The sequence below is a fragment of the Martes martes genome, assembly GCF_963455335.1.
Source record: "Martes martes genome assembly, chromosome: 2".
NCBI classification, from domain to species: Eukaryota; Metazoa; Chordata; class Mammalia; order Carnivora; family Mustelidae; genus Martes; species Martes martes.
Window position 1 is genome coordinate 82153469 of NC_137889.1, and position 25837 is coordinate 82179305.

At 36.8% G+C, this 25837-nt stretch overlaps 1 protein-coding gene across 2 annotated transcripts in view; it reads left to right on the top strand.

Annotated features, from left to right (window-relative positions):
- PDGFC (platelet derived growth factor C) overlaps positions 1–25837 on the top strand; it is a 197607-nt gene that overhangs the window by 138052 nt on the left and 33718 nt on the right. For both annotated transcript variants that reach the window (XM_080797080.1, XM_080797081.1), the window contains one exon: positions 6181–6361. In XM_080797080.1, coding sequence (XP_080653206.1) covers positions 6181–6361 — 181 coding nt within the window. The remainder of the gene's footprint in view (positions 1–6180; positions 6362–25837) is intronic.

Below are 25837 nucleotides of genomic sequence, written 5' to 3' on the forward strand. Positions count from 1 at the left end.
ATTAAATGAGTTAAAGTATAAAAAGCAACCGATAAATGTAATTATTATTAATATCAATATGTGTATATTGAAAGTTCATATGAACATTTTGCTGTTTATAGGAAATCTACAGGAATAGAATCTAAAAATAGGAATCTAAAACTTCTATTCTGTGTATGAGTGGTATTCTGCTAAACTGAAGTATAATTCAATAAGCACTGCAGAATAATTGGCATCTTACTAATTTTATTACCTTTCCCAACAAACTTGGGCTCCAGGCGACACTGCAGAGCTGGGTCTTTTAAGATCCACGTTGATTTGTTGGCAGGGTTTTACACTACTGTCAGGTTCGGTTTTCTTTAGTTTTTGTTAGTTTGAACTAGAAACAACCTATTTTGCCGGACTGGTTTATTTTTGTTGAAGGAAGTTGGCTGTCTGACAATTATGTTTACCAGGGAATTTATTTCTCTGGTATACTCCTTACAGTTCTGGGGAGTAAGAAAGCAGTCCTCATACCCTCACAGTTTTTAAATTCCCACATGAGAATGAAAATTTTGTCTACAATACCAGACTTGTTTGTTCAACATAAAAGAACATAAATCCTCCATGGGTCCCCAGGGGTTTGTTAGAGAAAGGGAGTGATCATTATAAACCACTTAGCGCTGTGTGCTCTGTATCATGTTGCCGTGAGAAAGTGATGTTTGATTGGCTCATAAAATAGGTTTAGTAAATCCTTTAAACACTGATGTGAGCAGTTGTGCATGTTGGAAATTAATACCTGAGAGTGTATTATAGGGATTACCAAGTCTCCAGAACAGTCACCTGGGCATGCATAGATTTTTGTGTGTAAAGAAGATTATGTTTTGTGATTTCACTTTTATGTGTCAAATGTTGCTTGGTTTTACCATCTCCCTTTCGTTTGACTGAGACCTGCAGACATCTATTGTCATTGTTTTCTCTCTCCTTGATGTTTTGAGCAGTGCTATGGTATATAAACCAACCAACTTCCACAGTGAATTCCATCTGCAAACATTTTATCAGAAAAAAGAAAAACTTAAAATTATTAGGGAAGGCAACTAGATTTAATGGCTGAGCTTTTTTCCAACCACATTCTATATATCCTCAAACAATTTAAAGTAAATACAGAATTAAGTGTCAGTGATTTTTGGTTTTGGTTTTTCTATTTTGCAGATTAGATAGCAACAATGAAGCTTGGGAACACTGTACAGGTAGATCTTCACTGGGTCTATTTTACATGATCTTAAATATAATTTAAGTTTTTAAAAAATGCAATTTTTGTAACCATATCCTTTAACAAGGGGATTTACTGTTTGATGAAGAGGGAAAACTAAGCTTCAGTAAATAATGGTGTTACTGATGCTTTTCAGTTCCACAGACATCTAAACCATCGTTGAGTATGACCATTGAAATTGATGGTGTAATAAATGAGTGAAATTTAGAATTATACTGTTATAGGACCCCACTTCTGAAAAAAATCTTACAAGTTCACTGTGAAAGAATTAGCACATGTTAGATTCTGCTGTTTTATAGGCAAGAACACAGTACTTTTTTAGATGTCCATTTCATTTAACCTTCATGGAATGCAAAACTATGTAGATTTTTTTAAAGCACTGTGGTAAATGTGTGTATCAGGCTTGTATGAGGTGTAAGACTTAATTGCCAACTGTCTAACTACAAATCCAGGAATTGTTATAAAGGTTAGTGGATTTTTTTTTTTTAATGGCATCAAGTTAGGTAGAAAATCTTCATGAAAAAAGTAATAATGTGCTTCTAACTGTTATTTGCAGGACAGTGATTTTTGTAGCAGGATGTAAATAGAGCCAAAGTTGGGACTTACTTGTTCCTTAAGAACTTCTTAACATTTATAATCCAGCTGTTTTGTGTATATAATCCCTTTAAATACTTCTAAAGAGCTTCCAATCAGATACATACATAACAATGTTTATTTTTTAATAAATAAAAAAGTATATAATAGTAAAAATACTTAATGTGAATCCGTGTAGTTCTCTTGTATATGGTCTTTTTCTCTTAAGATGCTTCTATTAGAAAGATAATAGTTATTTTGAAAATGGACTGAAGTAAATTTTTGATGCTTTGTGTTCCGTCCAACCAGTTTGCTGAAATGACTGAACTGCCAAACCGGAGGGGGATGGCTTTCGGTTTGCGTCCTCTTTGAGCTTTCTTTGGTATCCGGCGCTCGGAGCGCCGTCCACCACTTCTGCTTCTGGTGGATATTTCCCTTCCCTCTTCGCTCTGTTCTGCGGCGTCAGTCACAGTGGCTTTCCTCACATCCCCCCAACTGCTCCTTTTCAGGATGTTTTTGTTACGGGCTCTCTTCTTTCTACCCACGCTTGTAATGTCCCTGTTTCCCGGCATCCCTCAGATACATGAAGATTCTGTTCTCTGTCTGAGTTACTCCTTCACTGAAACCTCCACAGCCATCCTCTCTAAGGGAGGCACACTCAGATGCCTCTGTGGGCAGGTACTGCAAGTAGGTGATGATCTGGGTATTAAAACAGAAGCAGCAGCAGCAGCAGTAGCGGCAGCATAGAACGTAAATGGACATCTTGAAAAACTTAGAACATGTCCCATCCAAAACTATTTCCGCCTGGTTCCAGCCTCAGCTGCTATGAAGGAATGAAGGTTCAGTGTTCATTCTTTCATTCACCAGATAGCAATACTGCTCTTACTGTGTTCCTGGCGCATATAGATGTTAGGGATAAGGCAGGAAATGGAAGATACCACCTCTCCTGGAGGTGACACCAATTCCAGAGATCTGAGGAGTCATACCAGGGCTAATGATATTTAGTATTACCAGATCTTTAAATTTAATTAAAAAAAAATCCAGACTTTCCTGTGAAATTCCACTTTTTGGAATGTTGACGTAAATTTTGGAAAGAAACATAGAGCTTATTAAAACTGCGCTGACCTGTTTGCAACATTGGCTTACAAAATACTCCAACATCTGACTCTGAAGTACCCAGGCCTTTCCACCTACACCTATTTTTCCGGCTTGATTTTCATCTGTTTCTTTGTTTCCTGCCCTCCATTCACCGCCCACCATGCCTGGCCCCCTCTTTCTGCATCTTACACATTGTACTTCTCACTACAGTGCGTTTCCATTTCCCCTCTTTTCACCCCTGGTCATTCAGTACCCACTGACAGCCCAAATGTTCCTTTGTAAGCTGACCCTAATCTCACTGTATAGAGTTACTCCTACTCTGCCAGTATTCCACAGTATTTCCTACGCACTCTCATTGGAGCACTTACCAAAGTGTTTTATGGGCCCTGAGCCCAAAGAAGCTATAGTTTCATCTTTGTATCCTAAGAATCTAGCTTTGCACCAAGTCAGCGCTTCATAGATGCTTACAGAATGATTGAGCAGGTCTGAAATCTGGCTTTCTTCGAGCTCACAGTGGTGGTAACCTACATCATAGAGGTTTAGGCAAAAACCCCCAAGCACAAAGAGATACTCTCTGAATAAAAGCTTTGTTTCACATATAAACAAAATTGATGTAAAAATTATCCTTTCATATCACATGGTAGCTGCCCACTTCTGTACCAAGTATATCTGAAATAACTACTTAGGTCTGTTCTACCCAACTCTTCTGACTTCTGAGCACACCCCTTTTCGGTCCCACCACACCCATACACCGAACTCCTAAAATGGTGATACTGGTTGACTTACACATTTGTCATTGATGACCCCAGACTCATCACGTGGTACAGCAGATAGTCTGTACTTTGTATTTGAGTTTTATTTATTGTTTTCGTACTCCAAAGGTTATCTTAAAAGTTCATGTGAAGGGGCGCCTGGGTGGCTCAGTGGGTTAGGCCTCTGCCTTCGGCTCAGGTCATGATCTCAGGGTCCTGGGATTGAGCCCCGCATCGGGCTCTCTGCTCAGTGGGGAGCCTGCTTCCTCCTCTCTCTCTGCCTGCCTCTCTGCCTACTTGTGATCTCTCTCTCTCTGTCAAATAAAATAAAATCTTAAAAAAAAAAAAAAAGTTCATGTGAAGGTGGGAGCAAGGGATGCTGGGTGGAGATGAAGGACAGCTTTATTGAACGGCAGCTGTGTGCCAGCCCTGTGTTAGGTACTACACAGGTGTGCTGTCTTAAGACATCCCTGTGAGCTAAGTAGCATTGTCGTCAATGTAAGACCAAGGAAAATGAGGCTGAATAAAGTTACTTGTCATAAGACAGTTCTGGATACTTCTTCAGGATGAAGATGAATAAGTAGAAATTGGCCTGTTAGACACTTTGTATATAATTTTCCACCAATTTTTTTCTGTAAATTCAATACTGCATAAAACGTATTATTTTTAGTTGTCTAACATCTGCTGAATTTAGATTTTTGGAAGAATCCATTGGTGATTTTCAACCATGTCAGACCGACCTACCTTTTAAGAAAAGTTTTGCAGTATCCTCTTTAGTATTCTGAAATCAGTTTATGGAAGCAATCATCTATTTATGGGCACAGTTGTTTAAAATATAAATACAATGGCATGTGTGCTATAGAAACCAGAAATAGCGAAGTAAGTTCTACGAAAATAGTGGATTTAAATACATAAGGACACATGCACAGTTACACTAGGAAAATAAAAGTGGTCAGATGTTTGCATCTTTTAAGTAGACTCGTGAATATGACCGTTATAGATACAGATGAATATGTATATGTTTAATTGTTTTAATTATACAGATAGTATAAGCAGTGTTCCTGTTCATGATATGTTTTTCCAAATAGTAATTCTTGGTAAAGTTCCAAAACATGGAAACTTTCCTCAACTTACTCAATAGCTTAATTTCTGGAAAATTTGGTTTTAACTAAAACTGCAAAACATATTTGTGTTTGTGTGTGAGATAATTATTAGTTTCCAAACTCAGTGAGCTATATTAGAAATTTTGCCATATGAATGTCTAGTGAACTATTTGGAAGGCTCAGAGAACATAGGGCAGAGACAGACTTCTTGGACTTCCCATTGTTGTTGGACTTCCCATTGTTGTTGGGCTTCCCATTGTTGTTGGGCTTCCCATTGTTGAAATCCCTGGACCTTGCCTGTTCCATGTCGTAGTACCCACCTCACTCCTAACCTCAATATAGCCAAGAATGCCTCTACAGGTCACTTCTGAAACGTTTTCTTAAGAGACAATACTGCTCTTCATGAGTACCACTGATTTAAGCCTTCCAGACCAAAATTAACATTGGTTGGCAAAATATTATTTATTCCTTATGTTTACGATACTGTGTGTAGTGCAGTGTGAACTCTAAGAATATAAAAATCAGTTCCTTTCGTCAAGGATTTAAGAGACTTAGAAAATGGATCACGTGTTAGGGGCGCCTGAGTGGCTCAGTTGGTTAAGTGTCTGCTTTCGGCTCAGGTCGTAGTCTCATGGTCCTGGGATCAAGTCCTATGTCCCACTCCCTGCTCAGTGGAGCATCTATTTCTTCCTTTCCCTTTGCCTCTCCTCCCACTCAAATGTGCTCTCTCTTGCTCCCTTTCTTTCTCTCTTGCTCACTCTCCCTCTGTCTCTCAAATAAATAAAATCTTAAAAAAAAAAAAAAGAAAATGGATCACTTTCATATATAGTGAATATTGAAAATAAGTGTTTATCACAAACAGAAAGATGGCGGTGAGCTGAGAACACCAGAAAGGTCTCACCAAGGAAGACTGGGACAAAGTGAGATTTGAAGGATGTATGTGTAAGGACGTAGCTCTAGAAAAGCTTGTATCAGATCAGTAAAGGGAGCCAGGGAGTCTGCCTAGGGTGAAAGCGTTATTTTCAGAAAGTAGTGGGCATGGGCAATGATAATAGCAATTAAGATTAGAGTAAAACTGTCATGTCCATATGGAAATTAAATGGAATAATTCACAAACTGAATGTCAGCTATGGTTGCTGCATACAAAATATTTAAGTGTTGAGATGGCTGTTCAGTGAATTTGAAGTTCATTAACAGTTTTATGGAAGGCTTAGAGTAGAAGACTCATTTTCCTTTAACAGAGAACGCATTTTCAGTTGTATCTCTTCTTTGGACTACTTTATCATATTTACCCAGTTAAATTTGGAATGGACTCCTGGCTCTGGTCCATAAATAGATTCATTGGATCCATGATCGTGGACTTTGAATTGCTACAATAGCAGATCATAGGACTTTATGTCTCTTTTGTCTTTGTGTCTTGCAGGTATGACTTTGTAGAAGTTGAAGAACCCAGTGATGGAACTATATTAGGGCGCTGGTGTGGTTCTGGAACTGTGCCAGGAAAACAGATTTCTAAAGGAAATCAAATCAGGATAAGATTTGTATCTGATGAATATTTTCCTTCTGAACCCGGGTTCTGCATCCACTACAACATTGTCGTGCCAGTAAGTATCACTTAGAGATTTCCTTATTTAATTGAGTTATTGTTCTGTTTACTTATTTAAAAAAGGATCAGGAAAAACAAAAAACAAAGACCTTTCCTTTGCTTGATTTTTTCTTATCCATAAACATCACTGTGGTATCACAAATAACTTAAATTCCTTACTATAGATCATTAGCCTGGTGAAATACCTTTTTCAGTGCAATGAGATAACTTGTTTTTTACAACATGTAGGAGATTGCATCATATCCATTCCCCCCCAACTCACTGTCAGATATTTCAGTATTTATGGGAAGTTATATATGTGGGTAGCATTTTCTCCTGAAAAGAAAAAAAAAAAAGGGAAAATCTGTGTATTTATTACTCATAGCATTTAGATCACCATCAAAATTTGGACCATATGATGTCTTCCTGAATTTCAAGTTTGAATCATATTAAATGATAAAATACAATTTTAGTTTTCTAGCTTTTCTGGAGACCTTTCTTATATGATACCCCTTTGCATTTTGCTACCTGTTACTCTCACTTTAAAGATGGAAACTTTGAAGCTTAACACAGGATTGTAATGGTTCTAATTTTCAAATTCACCTGTATATTTGGAATAAATACATTGCAGAATAGAAAGCCAGCACAATTTGACGTTAATGCCATTTTAGCTAGATTCATTTCTATAATTGCGCTAGAAGTTCATGTTCTTAATTTGCTGTCTTATTGTTCCCCTCCAGTTAAGGTGGCATCATTCCTTACCTGAACCTCCTGAAAAATATTTTTTTAATGTGTTGTTTATGAATACGTACATAACCTTTTTCTTTTTATTGAGAAAGATAAATTTACTATTCTTTTTAATGTTATCAATGTTATAGTAAAATACATCTTAAAAATTAGTTATCTCCATTTTCCTACTTACCCTGTTTAAATAATATTTCTGGCTCTTTTGTTTCAAAAAAGATATTTTGAAGTTCTCACAGGAATTTAAGAAATCTACTTTGCCTAATTATAATTATTACTATAATTTTAGTTATATCCTGATTGCTTGTACCCTTTATTTCATGCGTGGGTCATACAAAGCAACCAAAAAAGGAAACTTCACCTTAACATTACAATATGAATATAATATACAAATTTTAATATTGATTCCATATTTCCTAATTGGCTTCACAAATTGCTAGCTTGCTGTGTGCATTGTTCTTATACCCAGAAAGAGCACAGGTTTTAATGCATGTAACCCACACCCTGTTGTGTTGCCAGTGTGCCTGCTGGTTTGCTAAACCTTCTGTCAAAATCATTGAAGATCTTATTTTCTATGTTATTTTAAATGGTGATATTATTGATCATATTTAAAAAGCATACTAGGTGGCATCTTCGTATTTGTATGAATACTTCAGAATTACTGTAAGCAATATGAGAAAAATCGTAAATGGGTTTTCAGTATTCTGGGTATGATGCAATAAATAGATACAAATGTTTAAAATAATATATAAAATAAAGGGTATTTATCCCTAACATGTGACAAAAATAAACTTGAAGCTGAGAAGATATTTATATGTTAAATAAACTGTTCTTTTCATATTGTATTAATTTAGATATTTATAGCTAGCAATTTGCTATCATGCTACAGATTAAGACATGAAAGCTAAAATATATGTACATATGCCGACACCCAGGGTTGTCTTTTCCTAATTTTATGACTGCATAGGTTAGTTAGTTGTATAACCCAGGAGTTGTATGGATTAAATAAATCCATATCTTATGTAAAGATAAATGTAAAGGAAAATTATAGTGTTGTACTCAGTTCTGGGTACATTACAGGCTCTTAATAAGTACTTGAATGCTGAGTTGATCATACCGCTCACTCACTCCAGCTTAACTAACAGATGATTCACTGACACCTGCATTTTTATCGTTGAGCGTAGAGCAGGTTCCTGAGCCTTGAAATGAGATAAAGCATCATAAGGATCTGCAGTAAGTATTACCCATCCTCTTGACTCAAAAGGGCTCTGCCACGTGGTTTGACCTGCTTCTGGAGATTTATTGTGATTAAGATCAGAAGCTGCTTCTGAGAGACTTTAGAAGGAAGCTGTATCACCGGTTACATCATTAAAATTAAATTCAGTGCATTTTTCAATAGTTGCTGTAATCCTTTGATAAAATTGCAAATGTGGGTTTTGGCAGTCTGCGAATTGACATTCTCCCGGCATCTACAGAGCCACGTTTTGCGTGGTACCCAAGTTGACCCGTGATGGGCTGGAGAAAATGGAGATATGTAGAGATACGACATAGGAAATATTTTTTTAATTTGCCTCATGCTTAGGAAAAAACAGCAGCCATTGGACTGCAAGAAACAAGATAATGTGACAGCATAGTCCTGGATTGCCTAATAAGGTGTGATTTGGTGATCTTAATTTTGCCAGAATGTTCTCCGGGGTGATTATTGATACGTGATTTTTGTAATCTCACAAGCTTCGGTTCTGTTAAATTTATTTTGGCAATTTATCTGCCTTTTCTTCACCTATCCTTTGTCTTGGTTGCATGTTTCCCTCTCTCCCACACAGCCACCCTCCTACTGTCCATCATTCCTGTAGAAAACTGAGATTTGGTTAGTGAAAATTTGACAAGTGGTTTTGCTGTTAAGCCTTCCAGAATGTTTTGAATTATTATTGTGTATTGCTAAATGACATCCCTCTCTCCATGCCTCTCCTCCCCACAACATTATTACTAACAGGGCAACAATCCATCAATCTTATCTGTGTATCAATGAATGAAAGCCTAAGGGAAGAAAGTTTGCCTTTTCAAGAAGAGACTTAAAAGTTCTTCTGGCATTTGCTCAAGGGCACGTGCCCTCCAACCCCTGGATCATCTCTGATCCCCCCCCCCAGGATTAACTTCATAATTAGCACACCCAGCTTCCCAGAGGCATTGGTCTAATTGAATGCAACCCGCCACAGCAAAATAGGACCTTTAGGGACCACTGGTCACATTGGTTTCTTAATTTTGTCATGATACAAGTGATGCAATGATGCGAATCCCAAGTCCTTAATGGACTATTAACTTACCGAATTGAGGTTTGCTGCTGAGTGCCTAGCACAATGCCAGACGCATTGCAGCTGCTCACTAGTACCTCATGGAAGTTCAGCCAGTTCCCCTCAGAGCTGTCTAAATGTGGAGGTGCACTGAATTCTCATTTACTCTGTTACCCTTGTTACTGTTGTGTAATGTTGCTGATTCATAATCTAGAGCACTGGTGAATTGCAGTAATAACACCAGGTATTCTCCCAGTCATGATATGGTAAAACTGGTCTCTCTCTCTCTATCTCTCTGTCTCTCTCGCATTCTGGTGGGGAGCGGAACATTTGTAATAAAGACATCGGTGCATGCTTAATGACATTATAACCATTACTGTGTATAATCATACTCATCTGCTTTTTATAATTAACTTCATATTTTGCATCTATTCAAAAACAAACAGAAACTTTGAGTTTAATCCATTTTTTTCTGGGACAATTATGGAGATATTCTATTTTAATATTCTTTATAGTTTACAAGTAAGAGAGATCACTCTGCAGCCTTCTTTGGAAACATGAATGGATATGTCTGATTCTAACCAACCTTTAAGGTTGGTTGATTCTATACCAATCTTAGACAGTATGTATCTTAGCAGTAGTAGTTTTAAAATTTTCAGAAACGGTGTTGCCATACACATGTTGTCATTAAAAACCAAGTTCACCTTTATCAGATGATTTACCTATTCTTTTCCCCAGACTAATGACTGAGAGTGCATATAGGTAAAACAAGAGATTATTTATTACTTTGAATAAAGTGATGTTGATTTAATAAAGATTTTGTGTATTCTTTTAGATGTAGTTACACTGTTTTTTTGTATTAAGATTTCAGTGTCATTTTCTTGATTCCTAGATACCTTAGAGTAAAACATAAATAAAATTTATCTTTGCACTTTACTATGTTAAGTTGATATTATAGGCTGAGTTTTACTTTAGAAAAATCTTTAGCATGAGATGTTTACCTGAAATTGTAGCTAGTTGTTTATAGCTTTAAAAAAAAAAATACTGGATTCACTGTATAAATTTAAAATGTAGCATTTCAATGTTATTTTTAAGAATTATTTATGGAAATAACAGACTCCTCAATTATGCCTCATTAATAAAGAAAGAAAAATAAATCCATGCAAATTGATGCCAAACAATGTATATGCAGCTTTTATGATTGTGCATAAGGAGTTAATAATGTCTTTGATTTTTTTTTTCCTTCATGCTTAAAAAAAGGGGGGGGCTGGTAGATTAGCAGTGAGAGATTGTTTGGGAAGAAATGAAGCAAAACTGAAATAAAACAGTGCAAGCTTGTTTCTGTTTGGAGGCCACACACATTGAGAGCCCAGCACACATTTCAGATCTCTTACAAAGAAAATTTCTTGTTTAATTTTAGAGTAATTTATAATAGATTATGTATGTTTTACTCTGTGTACTATAGTGTAAGCACCATTATTTTAAAATGTTAAAAAATCTACAAAGCTGAAAAATAGCATCTTTTCTCCTAGCATCAAAAGACCTTATTAAAAGTTCATTTGTAAAAAAAACAATAATAATAAGCCTTAATACAAAAATATTGCGTATTTTTATCAATTACTTCAAAAATTACTTCAAAAATTGCTTATTTTTAAATAAAAGATACAAATCCAAATATGAATATTTTTAGTGGTTTTATTCTTTGCATATAGAACTATTTCCTCTTGAATATATATTGTTTGTATTTATATGTGTTTTAAGATGGTTATGAGATTTGGGGATTTTTTTCTCTCTCTCCAATCTGGTTAAAATTTTGAAGGATGATTAAAACACCATTGATTTCTTTTAAAACACTGTTGTTGAATATTATGTTTTTTCAGGAGTTTTAATCTAAGCTTTGGACCAGAAGTAATAACATAATATTTTCAGCAATTCATTTATTCACATTTTTCATTTAATAAATGGATTGGTTTAGATTAAGAGAAATACATGTTAAAGCTACCATACTAATTGACTCCATATATTTTTATCTTCTTGCCTTTATTGTCTGAAAAGAGGAGTGTGGGGTGATGAATGAACTGAAGACTCTTTTAACTCACAGCAACCCGTGAAACTCATCTTTTAAGTTGCTTCTCAATTTTTCCTGTTCTTTGCTATTTTCTTTTTTTCACTGGTTAGCAACAGTTGTTCGGACTCACATTTTTTAAAATTCCTTTTTGTAAACTTATACCCAGAGATTAAATAATGCTAGAGAATGGCATGCAAGTATTGTAGCCACTTTATAATCCCAACTATGGCTTTTCCTTAATAGTGATTTTGTAAATGACTTGTCCAGAGTTAAGTCAGTGCCTGGCCAGTATGCACTATAGAAGGGTGTATGGTTTCTGTGGGGAAGGCTTAGAAGGACACTTGATGCCTGAGGTGCCATTAAGGAATGCATGACTGATTGCCAAAGTAGTTATTAATTATGCGGGATACAGAGAACAAAGCAGCTCAGTGAATATTGAAGTTGGAGGGAGAAAGGAGGAGGGGGCTATTTTTTCAGTCCCTTCTGGCATGTGCCAGTGGGTTATTTCACTGTTAATATCATGTAAGGAAAAGTCTTAACTGAAGGCCAAATTTGCTTTTATGTTCAGGCTAAGAAAAATTCTAAGTAACTCAAACAAGGTATCAAATTCATTTTCTTAGAGGAAAAATAAAGCAGCATACCTGGAATAAAAATCCTTAAAGCAGTATCGTAACCCTAACTCCATAGCTCCATAGGAAACAAATTCGGTGTTAGAATGTCAAGATTTTTTAAAAATTGCAGATCTTCATAACAAATTGCACTGCAGTCCTATATTGTCTTAAACCAGTTTTAATGAGTGAAAAATTTAGGTTGTAAACCTTTAAAATAAATTTGTATTTACCCTAAGAGAGAATTAAGAGAAAAAAATTGTTCTTTGAATTTTTTGTAGTATTTAGAGAATGAAAGAAGTTATTTCAAGTACTTCATGTCTATACCATCGTCTGAAACACTTTTTGAGTGATTAGGTTTTTATTAAAATATACAATGTAACTGTATATTTATGCAAGGAGTCTAGAGATGACAGTATTTTATTACATCAAAGAAATTACACAATTGCTACAGAGACTAAGCTTTTCCTTGGCTAAGAGCTGTTTAATGTATTTTTCTAACAATTTCTACCCCATGGACACAGTGCTTTCTTTCATGTGAAGATCATGGTCTCTCTTCCATTTCTACTGACTCTTTTTGTTCCAGTTAATTCCTAGCTACCTTAGAAAGAATTTCACAGATGGTATGATTTGTAGTTAGAAAGAAAAAGGCAGTTGGTGCTACTGCAGGAATGATAGACGACAGACAGACGACTGAGTTGAAATACAAAGGGTTATAAATAAGAATTTAGGAAAGCTTGAAGTTTGATTGACTCATGTTTTATATCTAAAGCCACAAAGATTTAAAAGCTTAGAGTTAATATGGCCCCAAACCTGTGGAATTATTCTCTGGAAGTTTGTTGCAACTGAAAATGATAGAATAAATGCTTTGTCCTCAGTATCCTCTTCTATTTTCCTGTTAAGTCTTTCAATAGGCATTGAAGAATATTTGAGGAGATATTTTGTTGTGAGAAAATTAAAAAATGTACATGGCATTGCCCTAGGTCTCTGAGAACTTACCTTGTTTTGAGGGGGAAAAATGTAACACACACACACACACACACACACACACACCCCTATATACCTATATAAATACACCACATGAATAAGTGTAATATAAGTGGTTTGGAAAGATTTGAAGAAAGAGAGGCAATTGGTGAAAGCAGAGGGATATTATAACTCTCAGATTAAAGGAAAAAACAAACAGTCAAACAAACAAAAACCCTGGGAGAGGCTTTGTATAGGTTTGATATCAAATATATTATTAAAAATCCCTGAAGAGTTTATTAAAAACAATATTATCAGATGTCAGAGATTATGATTCTCTTTATCTGGAATAGTGCCCAGTTATCTGCATTTTCATCAAACATGCTTGGAGATTCTGATACAAGATGTTCTCACATTGAATTTGTGGTGAGAAATTGCTGTAAACTATAAACTAAGCAGATGCAAAGGTTTTATTACAAGATGTTGGGGAGGTACTTTTCATTTTCAAACAAACATGAATATTTGGGGGGAGCAGATTGGAAATTCTGCATGAATATTTTCTTGCTAATATACCCATGTGTTCTCTGGGTTTTTTGTTTGTTTGTTTGTTTGTTTGTTTTACAGGATTGCAAAAAAAAGTGGGCCTTTCTCATAGAATTAGATGGCTAGATTTCAATTTGGTAATACTCGCATTTATTGTACTGACTTTTCTAAGCTATGTATTGAAGCTTATCCATTCTGTCAACTGCAGGTATCTCTTACCCATGCAACCAGAATAAATGACACTCTGCCTTCTTTTCTAGTTCAACACCAAGCTTGTCTGATAATTCACATATGGCATAGCTCCAGCACTGAGACACAGTTCTAGACTAGATTTTCATTTGTTCTGCAGTGTAATGCACTATTATTAGTAAAATAAGATCATCCCAATCATCAAGAAATCTCCTTTCAATCTCTTCATATACGTTTTTCACATGTCGTTTTAATTTTTGGCTGAGTTACAGCTACACATAGTTTTAAGACACAAACATTTCTCTGAGGCTTATTACAAAAATAGCAGTTGCCCCCACTTTCCTCTGCAAACTATTTTCCTGTACCTTGGAGGCAAGCGCTTCCAGTTCTTTTAACCGATTCTTTTACAACTGAGCTTTCCACCTTCCTGTAACATGCTTTTGTTGCTGCTTCTTGATTTTTTGGCTTTAAGAATGATCTATGATCGTCATTGACTTCATTCTCTGGAGGGTGAGGTGTTCTCTTTCTTCCACTCTCTCGCGTTTACCACATATGCAGACACATCCCATCACTGCCTCCTCTAGTATATCCTGATTCTATCAAGATCCAAATCCCTTGTGTACATTATGGTGACCATGGGATCATGGTTCACAGCTGAGCCATGAAGTATAATAGGACTGTGTTTCCTTTCCTGCCTTATTTTACTTTGTTTTCCCTAGAGTTGTGTTATTTTTTGGTTTGCTTAGCTTTCTATGTATTTATCACTCATTCAACCCCAAACTGTGCCTCTAATTGTGTAAATCTCCCTCAGATACAGCCAGACACATTAGTGTTTTCTTATAATTTTATCGACCAAAAGAAATCTCTGCTGAAACAATCTGGTCTACTTCAATTTAGACTGATTACCATTTAGACCTGCCACGCAGCTGTCATCCTGGGGGGTCTCCTCCATGCCCATCCCCACCCCATCATTATCCTGAGTATTCCCTTTGCCATTTTCTCGGATTAGATCCCTTGTTTTCAGGATCTCTTGTCTTCTCTCCTGTCCACTTCCTGTTTGGGAAGAATGTAAAACCCCCATGAATTTCCTGAGAAAAAGGAGCATCAGAGATAAAATTTTGTGGGCTCAAATAACTGAAAATTCCTTTATTTAACCCTCAACCCTAGATGAATACTTGGCTAAGACTAGAATTCTAGGTGGCCACTTAAAAACTAACTGGACATTCTGTGCCGGTGGATGAGTTTGTTGACTACGGTCTTCACTGTATTGTGAGATGGCAGGGTCAGTTCCTTGAAAGCCCCCTGATTCCCCAAATCTCTTTTCTAAGGGTATAATCCTGGCTGCCAGTTCTCTGAAATGAGAGCTCAGTGGATTAAGACTGAGAGTCTCAGACATCTCCTCAACCCCCTCCATACCCCTGTATTCAGAATAATATCACTGCTCCCAACTCTGCTTGGGTTCCCCAGTCCATAAATCCTCAATTTTATTCTGTTCAGGGAACAAAGCTGAGCAGGGAATAAATCCCATCTTCCGCCACTGCAGGGAAACAGATTTGGAGTGTCAAATAGCGTCATCATTTTCAACCGGTCTTCCTGTTTTTAGTTCCACCGTCCTTCCCACTTCCACACGTACCTGTTGCCACCAGATCCCACAGCTATTTGGTTGCTCAGGTCATTTCCTGATTCTCCTTCCTGGTAAATTTTGGTCCACTGATTCAATGACTGCACCTCTACCTACCTTTCAGTTTCTTAAATTTTATCACTGTTGACTCCTGTCTGATTTTCTTTGGCCTTAAAGAATTATGCATTTAAAGAAATTCCTTCAGAATCAATCATTTTAGGAGAGAACAGAGCTAAAATTACCACATTTTTCCCCTCTGTTCGTATAGCAGTGTTCTTTCAAACACTAAGTTTATATTTGATCAACAAAACACTCGGAAACTCTGTACAATATATTGTGGGCCTAGTATATGCCACGTGCCATGCTCTGTCATTGACTTGAAGGAATAACGTCTTTATCTGTCCATGCCAGATAAAATATACTCTCGTAGCAGTTGCTTTACATGATTATGCTATCACATTTCTTTTTAAAAAAATTTTTTTATTAACATATACTGTATTATCTGTTTCAGGGGTACAGGTCTGTGATTCATGTCTTACACAATTCACAGCACTCACCATAGCACATACCTTCCCCAGTATCCATCACCCAGCCACTCCATCCCTACCATTCCCCTCCCCTCCAGCAAATGTGGTGATCCGAAGGAGCACATGCACCCGAATGTTTATAGCAGCAATGTCCACAATAGCCAAACTATGGAAAGAGCCTAGATGTCCACATTTCCTTTTTTAATGTTAGGGAGGCCTAGATAAGACTTGATATTGATTAGCTATTTAAAATATCCTGAACTCTGTTTTAATATTAGTATTATGTTCAGGAGTATGGACTAACATACCAGTCATTGTTCATATATTTTACATGTTAGTTATAAAGAAACCAATCGTATGATTCTTACCTTTAAGAAAATGCTGTCCTCGTCAATAGTCTTCATATATTTATCCATTTGAGTAATGCTATTAATGTATTTGAATGCTTTGAACATTAAAACTGGAACTCTAAAAATTTTGTTCCTCTCTTTAAGATAACATAATTGTTTTTTATTTAAGATTATTTTAAAATCACAGGAATCTGATTTTATATACAATATAACCATCAATTTTTGCATCCTCTTAGGACAAAACTGAAAGATAAATGAGTATAGTTTTGAAGAGGTTAATTTTTGAAACTGAAGTGTATTGTAAACATTTTTTGGAAAGGGAGTACTTCGATACCAACTTGGAAATAGTTGAATTAAGCAGAAGAGAATGATGAACATATATTGAAAGAAGTACTAGGCTTGATGGGCGCTTTTATATCCTCTAATCCCCATAATGCAATGTTATCACCATTTTAAGATTAAAACTCAGAGAATATCACATATGTAGAAGTGAGGATATTAAGTAGGGCTTTCCCAATTCTGTGTAAAGCCAGGCTGCCACTGGACTGATTTGGGAATTACAGTAGGAAGATCAATGGTGGGAGGGAAAGCAAATGTAGGATTTTCTTTCACCATCTTTGCTTTCTTATTTAAACACCTAAGTAGGGGCGCCTGGGTGGCTCAGTTGGTTAAGCATCCAACTCTTGGTTTTGGCTCAGGTCATGATTTCCGGGTCGTGAGATTGAGCGCTGTGTCAGGCTTCCCTTTGGGCATGGAGCCTGCTTAAGATTCTCTCTCTCCGTGTGCCCCTCCCTCAACTTGCTCTGGTATACTCTTTCTTTTGTGCGCTCTCGCGCGCTCTCTCTCTCTCTCTCTCTCAAAAAATAAATTAATAAATTTTAAAAAAATAAAACAAAACACAAGTATTATTTCTGTTGATTATGATGTCTTGGATACTTTAGAACCTTGAGAAGTTGGTGAACTAAATTAGAATTTATCTTTTTTTAAAATAAATGATAGTAGTCATGAATAGTGAGGATTATATCTTACTTTCTGCCCACAATTACCTTTAAAATGCAAACAAGACGTAGTTCCTTTAAAAGTTACTTTCAAAGCAAACACATTTAAAAAAAAAAGGTAAAAGTGCACATGGAGTCAGTATTTTGCTGATTATATTTCACTTATCCGTCAGATCTCATCACTCTTGAAAAATGACACAATTACTTGTGAGTATCCTTGCAGTCTTTTCAGCTTCAAAGAATTTTTCAGAATTGTGTCATTAAGGAAACTTTGAAGGCTAAAGTGTACACAGAGAAATAAGAAAGTAAAATTGGAAAACAAGCATAATGAGGAAAACAAGACTTAATTGGACGTCTTCTATCAAGCATGTCCCTAAAGTTAGTGCAGTAAAGTATAGACGACCCTTGGCATTTTGAGCTTGAAATTAGGTGGTTTGTGCACAGTGACTGAAATATAGTAAGCATTCGACAGTCCTTAAAATGAATGGAAAAGGAAACACACATCTTGAGGGCTAACATACAAGGGGAATGCTCCGTCACAGCTGTTGGCAGGGTGATGCCTGTAGGCTGCTGAAGGCCCCAGTGAACTGAGGGAGGAAATTCCGGAATCAGGATGTCTTTGTGTTAGTGCCCCAGGGCAGAGGTCTTGTCTCTGCCTAGGTGTTTCCAGTCCAGTTAAATCAAACCAGCTTTTGTTTAAGTGAATAAGAGCTGGTGTAGAAATACCTGCCTGGTACCTTTCCTTGTGTTTCTCCATGGCAAGTAGTTACTCAGAAGGATTAAAGCTGTCATCTGTTGCCTTGAAGGACTCTATGAATTATCTTAAGTACTTCCAAAGCAGGTTTGCTTCAGAACGCCAAGGTTTATGTGAAACCCCCCCTCGCCCCCACCACCACCTTTGGAGAAATAACAGGAAAACGCAAGATGTGACAATTATCTAAGACTCTAAAATAAAATCTGAGAAAGGAATTGGAAATAGGTGTGGATAGCTCCCAGTCAGCCTAGGCAGTTGTCTAATGCCTCCTCTGAAATTGTGCTTTTAAATTTCATAGCACTGCTAGAGAGGAGATGCCTTTTCTTCTAGAGAAATAACATTCTGATGGGGTTAAAAAAAAAAAAAAAGGCACTTTCCTGCCGGGTGTAAGTTAATGAAATAGCATTAACTGTAATTAGTTGTTTTAGGAAAAGGCATGTGAAAGACAGTGAGTTGTTCGAGAGACGCTGCATGTCAAAACTTGACTTCCCTTACCTGAGAGAAGTGGTATTAACATATATGACACATCCTTTGGGTCAGATGCTTCAGAAGCTGTCTCAATATTCTGACACAAATGTTTTCCTTTCTTTTTGGAATACGATGAGTGATGCTTTGTGGCATTCTTGTCCCATTACTGATAAAAACGATAAAAAGGAACTCACAAATCCACCCAGGCATACAGTGTTTTGTTTTAAAGACAGGGGATCCCTTTCACACTTGGTCTTTTGCAGGGTCCTGAGTTCTCTCCAAATTTCATGTTGACAGGCTGCTTCTTCACCCTTTGGAACTCCCAAAAGGTTTAATATTTTATGACTACATGGCGAGAGGGGTGCGTTGGACTGAAGTTGGTCGTTATAATAACACTGAATGGGAAGGTGTTTATTCCTACTGCATATTTAAGTGACTTTCCCAAATGTGGGGACGATGCTTTTCATTTATCCACAGTTTATGTTTTCTCTTCCAGTAGGATTTCTGATTACATAAAAGGGCTTCACTGTTTCCTGTGGTTTGCCACAGTCTTTCTTTGTCATGAAGGCAGGGCATAATTCCATGTCATGGAGCAATTTAAGGATCTTGACTCTTTAAAAGGACATATAGTCTTTTGGTAAGATCTTGGACTTTCTGCTGTGGTGCCTTTGCATTTGGTTTTCACAATTTTATATTACAAGGTTGGGGCAAGATGCAGTTTAGCTTACGTAAGGATTCAGTCATTTGACTTGGCAATACAGCTAATCTTGTATTTTAACTGGAAGTTTGTATTAAGCTGGAAAATAAAAAACAGCTTACCTAAATAAATAATAGCACTGCACACCATTTCTTGAACATCTGCTGTTGTACTGGGTTCTTAATATATGTCATCTCATTTATTCAGTACAATAACTGAGAAATTATTGGCATCTTACCTAGAGGAGGTATGCTCAGAGAAGGAATGCAACTTGCCTATGGTTCAGAACAAACAATTGTACAAATAATTATAGTCAAATCAAGAATTTCAACTATAGCCTAGAATATCTCCTAATCAACTTTTGTAGGGTAAGAACTTTTTTAGCATTTTATTTTGAGATCATTGTAAATTGATGCTCATTTGTAAGAAAGACTATATATACCTTTGCCTCGTTTTCCTCAAGGGTAATAACATCTTGCATAACTATATGCAGTACAATATCACAACCCAGAAAGTGACATTGATACAATCCACCAACCTCAAAAAGAAATTTTTGAATAAATAAAAATACACAACGCCTTAGGATGTGTTCAATGAAAGTGTTATATGAAAAGACTTTCATAAAAAAAATTGCAGGAATATTTGATTAGTATATAGTTTTTTTTTTTTTTTTAATGGCTTAATCAAGGATACTAAGAACCTACATTCTGGTATCACACAATGGCTTCTGCATTCCAATTTAGGTCAGGAGGGAAATTTTGATTCTAAACTGGATAATCTCATAATCTTCATCTAAAATTCTGTGTGGTGCAGAGCCATTTTTGCAGCTTAGGGTAGAACATCTATCGTAGATTAAAGATTACAAAATCAAAAATAATTCCACAAATCACTCTTCTTGATGTGGGATTCAAAGTGAATGTGTGAAACATAAATAGTGACTATAAATAAATCCATGAATAAGGCTTTCCTGCCTCTGAGACAGAGATTAATGAAGTTTTAGGATGCTAAGAGCTCAAGATATAATCTATAGCTTTAAACTGATGTCAAGAATGAGAATTGATTGCTTAAAAGCCCTTCATTTCTCCAGAATAGATTGATGACTTTAGTGCTACTAAATCTGCTCTCATGCAAAATTTATATAATTTGGTTTCAACAGGTATGGTATGTGTGTGTAGGGGGGATTTACATATTAAATGTAATTATATAAGATGTAAAAGTTAAACTATTTCAAAATCAAAAGATAGTAATGTGTATGATATTTTCAAGATATTTTTAAATTTCGAAATTCAGTGGAAGCCAGCTCATGGACCCATGAGAGCTGATAGCCAGCCTGTTAGATGACTAGAATGGTTCAGAGGGAGAATCATGAAAACAGCACATATATTCTGTAAGCATTTAATTTCAACTTCGGTACTCTTCCTTTAGGGCCCAAACCTTCGCTTTAAGTAGGAGTATGCTGACTGGAGTCCTGTTGTATTTCTTCCCCAAATCATAGCCATCATGCCTTAATCATGACTTTTGGTTTGGGTTTCTGTAAGTAACAATGGGAACTCAAAGATACCATTTAAAGCAATCTAAGTGCAGCATTCCTTTAGGATTTTATGAAGTTTTTCTCTCCTATATTTTATATTTGTCTCCCTCATACCTCCTTGGACGGAAGCTTTTATTTTAATAGTAACTCATTTTATATGCAGTCCTTCCATAGCATTCATCTAAGTCTTCAATGAGGCAACAAGTCATATTTGATTGGATTCCTAATATTTAAATAGGGATAATTACAAAGATAAGTACTACTGATATAAATGGCTCCGGGAACAAATACAGCTATCTCTTAAGAAGTGTAAAATTCAACGGGGGGAGGCAGAAAGGTGGCTGATAGCATTCCGTGACCTGTATGTATCTCTGACCCACGTGTTTTGCGTGCATAGGAACGTTAGCTAAACCAGGTCGGGTCAGTTAAGATAACTCAGTTCAGATAACGACTGTTACCCTTTGCTCCATTTCACTGTGGTGACTGCCTGATAGTATATCGCTGGAATATTGTAAATAAAAAATATGTAAGTATATAAATAATATGTGTTTGTATATGTAATACAATTTAGAATATGTGTGGCCCTATTTGGTAGCGGGCAACTGTGCTTCAGTGTGGGTATCTAGATGTGGAATACGTGAAGACATTCAATGCGTTTTTATCTTCGTCTGTAATTCTTCCTAAGGAGATTTAGCTTCTTTATTTTTCAAGCCGTAGAGAACAGCATGGCAACCTGGAGAAGTCACTTATTTGAAGGAGTGTTTTCTAGGAGTGAGATATTCTTTACAAGGAATCCAGACAAAGACGTATGAAGAGATACCTTTATCGTATTGAAAAAGCAGAATGGCCTACAGCAAGTATTGGAGAATCGGCAAAGCAATGGAGTGGCCGGGTCTCTTTTTCTGTCTTTTCTCCCTCCTTCCCTCCTTCCTTCCTTCCCTCTCTCCCCTCTTTCTTTGAGCCTAAGTGCTCCCCTATCCTAAACTACTTCGTGACTTCTGTTGTTTTCAGAGTCAGTTTTCCAGATTTTTGTCTCTACCACCCTGTGTTGACTTAGGAAGATGCCATGCGTCTTTGGTTTTTTTTAAATTTTTCTCTAAGTTACATTGATTTCTCAGTTCAGATCAGGTGTTCTACTTGCTAATAGATGGCATGTGTTTCTAATGTCGGGTATGAGCGGCTTTGACCATCTCCTTGTCCTAAGGAAAAGGACTGGTGGAATCTGAGCTCCAAGCAGCTATGCCGCCAGTTTCTCCAGCAGGTCAGCCTCCCCGTGACTGTCAACAGATCAAGCTGAACAAACAGAGTTTAAAGTGAGCTCTGGTTTATTTTCCTTACGAGCCATCATGAACACACAGACAGGAATGCTTGGATAGAACAGTGTTTTGTGATGCGAATTATATCGTCTATATCAGCGGTAGTGTTTACTCCTCTAAGTTCTGGGGCATTGCTTAGAACCTTGGTTACTGACCTTGACCAAGATTCTTAACTGAGGCCTCACTGCAGAGGAGTCATGTCCCTGTGACCTTAAGTGCCACAGATCTGGCTCCAATTCTCACTCTTCCACTCATCTACCTCTATTATCTTGGGAAAGTTTTCCTACCCACAGAATGTGAATGACGAAAGTTTCTGCCTTATATAGCGTTGTTTGTGAGGATTATTAGCTCAGTGTTTGGCATGCAGTATTCAATAAATGTGTGTTACCTTTATTTTAAAGGTCATTTGTTATGACTGTAAGGCACTGTCTCCCTAAATCATATTATGAAAACCTTAACTTTAATACATGAATTTAGTGTTTTCTTTTCTTTCCTCTTTTTTTTTTTTTTAAGAATCCCAGTCACCATATACTAAATTGATTTCACAATTCACTAAATATATTACAGCTTAAATTTGAAAAATCTGATCTAGGTTGTAAAAGTTGTATTCTTTTATAAATAAAAGAATACACCTTTTGGGCATTTTACTTGCCTTTTTGGAAAAATAACATATTCCACTAACATGTAAGAATTCATTCTTACAGTTCCCAAGATTGATACCAAAAAACATTTTCCAGTAGAACCTGTAAAACCTAAAATAAATTTTAGAAAATTGAGATTCAGGGTTTCTCATCTATGTTGAGCTACTCAAAACTTACTCCTTTTTAGGAACTTGCCCTTGATGATCACTTTTCAGAATGGGACTGATACTTTAATCATGATAGGAACTATTTATTGAAGACCTGCTGTCGTTCTCTGGGACTAAATGGAAAACTATGTTTACAATAATACACTGTTGGTTTAATTTGTTTTCAGCTTTAGTTTTGAAATACTCATCAGTCGTTAGTGTGAGACTCAGCTCATGGTTTTTGAACCAACAGTCTGGACAACCTGCTTGTCCCCAGGAACCATATACCAGTTACCATGAGCACAGACAAAAGCGATTGCTTGCTCCATGCCCTCGTACTATCTTTCTGTTCTCACTGAAACCAAAGAAGAGGCTGGAGCTACTATGTATGGGTAGCTGTCCCGTGGTAGTACCTATGAAATGTGGGAGTGTGAAATTTGTCTCTGTGCTCTCCACGGTATAATTGGAAACACAGATTAAAGGTTTTGGAAAGCACAGTTTTTCATTGTTTAGACAGGTCTGTAGGTTTCCTGAACTATGCACACTACATGAAATGGGGCCTTTAGTGGTATTTACTCTTTATGTCTGAATGGCATTTCTGCCTGAAGATAAAGCATTTTTGGTAAAAATAACCTGTCACTCAAATTGAGACGTTTTGCTTGGGAGATAACGTAGTTTCAAAACACTTCTCTGCTCATGCATGCTCCTGTTTCCCTGCTCTCCTTAAGCTTTCTGATCTTGACATGTTTGCTTTTGTTTTTAAAAATCTGCTCTGTGATTTTTACCTTTGTGTTGCATCTGTGTAAAATTACCACTACTAACATGTTTTACTACTTTAAGAACAATTTCTTAGGGGTATTTGTAATGCTAAATAATTGAAGCAAAATGGAGTGTGACTTTGAGGTTTTAATTGAATTCCTAATTGGCTCAAGTATTCCACAAATACCATTTTATTCATATTATAAATATATCCGTATTATAAACAAATGCAATTTCATTCAGGAGACCCTGAATCATATCTTCAGATTGTGGCTCCAATAAAATCTGCACTTTTAAAATTGTTTATCCATTTGTAAATCATACAGTTATTAATACCTGTTTAATCATTTTCCTACTCACTACCCCCGCCCCCTGCCCATCCCCAGTACTATACTTTTGAGAACATTTAGAATTGCAGTCTGTTGTTAACATTTGTTTAAGCGGAGACAAAGAAGCTAGGCTTTTTCTTGACCCTGGGGATTGAGAGAAAATATTTACAGATGTTAACCATGGTGAAATTACTTTTCATATATCCCTTTTGATCTCTATGAATAATAAACGGGAAGGTTTCATTAGCCATATCAAAGTTTCCAGGCCTTCCTAGAATAGATTTGAAAGTTGATGGCCAAATGGAGATTAGGTTTTTAAGCCCGTCATAGACAGGGTGTTACATTGCTGCTGCCATACCTACATGTATTAGACGGTGAGTCCATGTTTTTAATTTATTTTGAGACTTGCCTTTGTATCGCATTTTTATTAGGTCACCGCTACTAACATTTTATTACTTTTAGAACAGTTTTGTTGCGATATACATAATGCTAAATAAAGCTAAGTAGAACATTGTCTTTAGGACTTATTTAACTGCTATAAAATCTTTGTTTGCACTACTTTATGTTTAAGAGAGTTTTCTTCAGTTAACATGTCAATCAGTTCTTTAGAATTCAAGCCTTATTTTAAATAACTCTTTTTATTCGTGTTGGTACAGTTTTCACAGTTTTCTCACTTTTACTTCTTGATTTCATAAGGCTATTGTTATTATACTCTTGGATAAAAAAGAAAATTTGGGGCACTCGGGTGGCTCAGTTGGTTGAGCATCTGCCTTTGGCTCAGGTCATGATCCCAGGGTCCTGAGATCAAGCCCTGCATCGGGCTCCCTGCTGAATGGGGAGCCTGCTTCTTCCTCTCCCTCTCTCTGCCTACTGCTCCCCGTGCTTGTGCTCCCTCTCTCTCTCTCTCTGTGTCAAATAAATAAGTAGAATGAGTGAATGATGAAAGAAAGGAAGAAAGAAAGAAAAGGAAAGGAAAGGAAGAAAGAAGAGAAGAAAAAAAGAAAAGAAAATTCATAGGGGGCCCTTGCTGGCTTGGTTAGTGGAGCAGGTAACTCTTGATCTTGGACGCGTGAGTTTGAGCCCCACCTTGGAGAGATAGATGACTTAAAAAAGAAAATTTATGTTTGAGGCCTCTTAGCTTGGATGTATTTAAAGGCATGTCACCCTTAATATGACCATTTTCAAATGTTTAGGTTCCAAAAAAATCTGTCACAAATTGAACATAAACATAAATAATTACACTTTTTTTTGCGGGGATGTCTGCTGTTCATGCCCTACTTGTCATGCCAGACTTCTGTTGACTGTTGTTGTATTCTCCCTTCCTAGCAGAGCACCTGGCACGTAGTAAGCACTCCAAAGTTTCCGTGAGTTTAATGTCAATGAGTGAGTGATAAAGAATATCTTTCACAAGAGCTCTGGTGGCAGATGTTTCTGTGGTAGCCAACAGCACAGCCATAAGTAGCACTAGCTGGAAAAATGCCTGCCTCTGGATTCTTTTGTGGTGAAACCAGAGTCCTAGAGCCTGAAGCTGGGGAGCAGCAGCCCCGTGCCCAATAGGGATGTTAATCCTGGGAAAATCCGTAGTGGTTTGCCTGAGAAATCATTGCTACCATCAAGATGGGAAATTGATGCTTATGTGGGAACTAAAATTTAAAAGTGAGACAGAGTTCCTCCTTTCTCTCTGCCTGTCTCTCTGCCTACTTGTGATTTCTGTCAAATAAATAAATAAAATCTTTAAAAAAAAAAAAAAAGAGAGAGAAAAGAAAAGGGGCGCCTGGGTGGCTCAGTGGGTTAAAGCCTCTGCCTTCGGCTCAGGTCATGATCCCAGGGTCCTGGGATCGAGCCCCATGTCGGGCTCTCTGCTCGGCGGGGAGCCTGCTTCCTCCTTTCTCTCTGCCTGTCTCTCTGCCTACTTGTGATCTCTGTCTGTCAAATAAATAAATAAAATC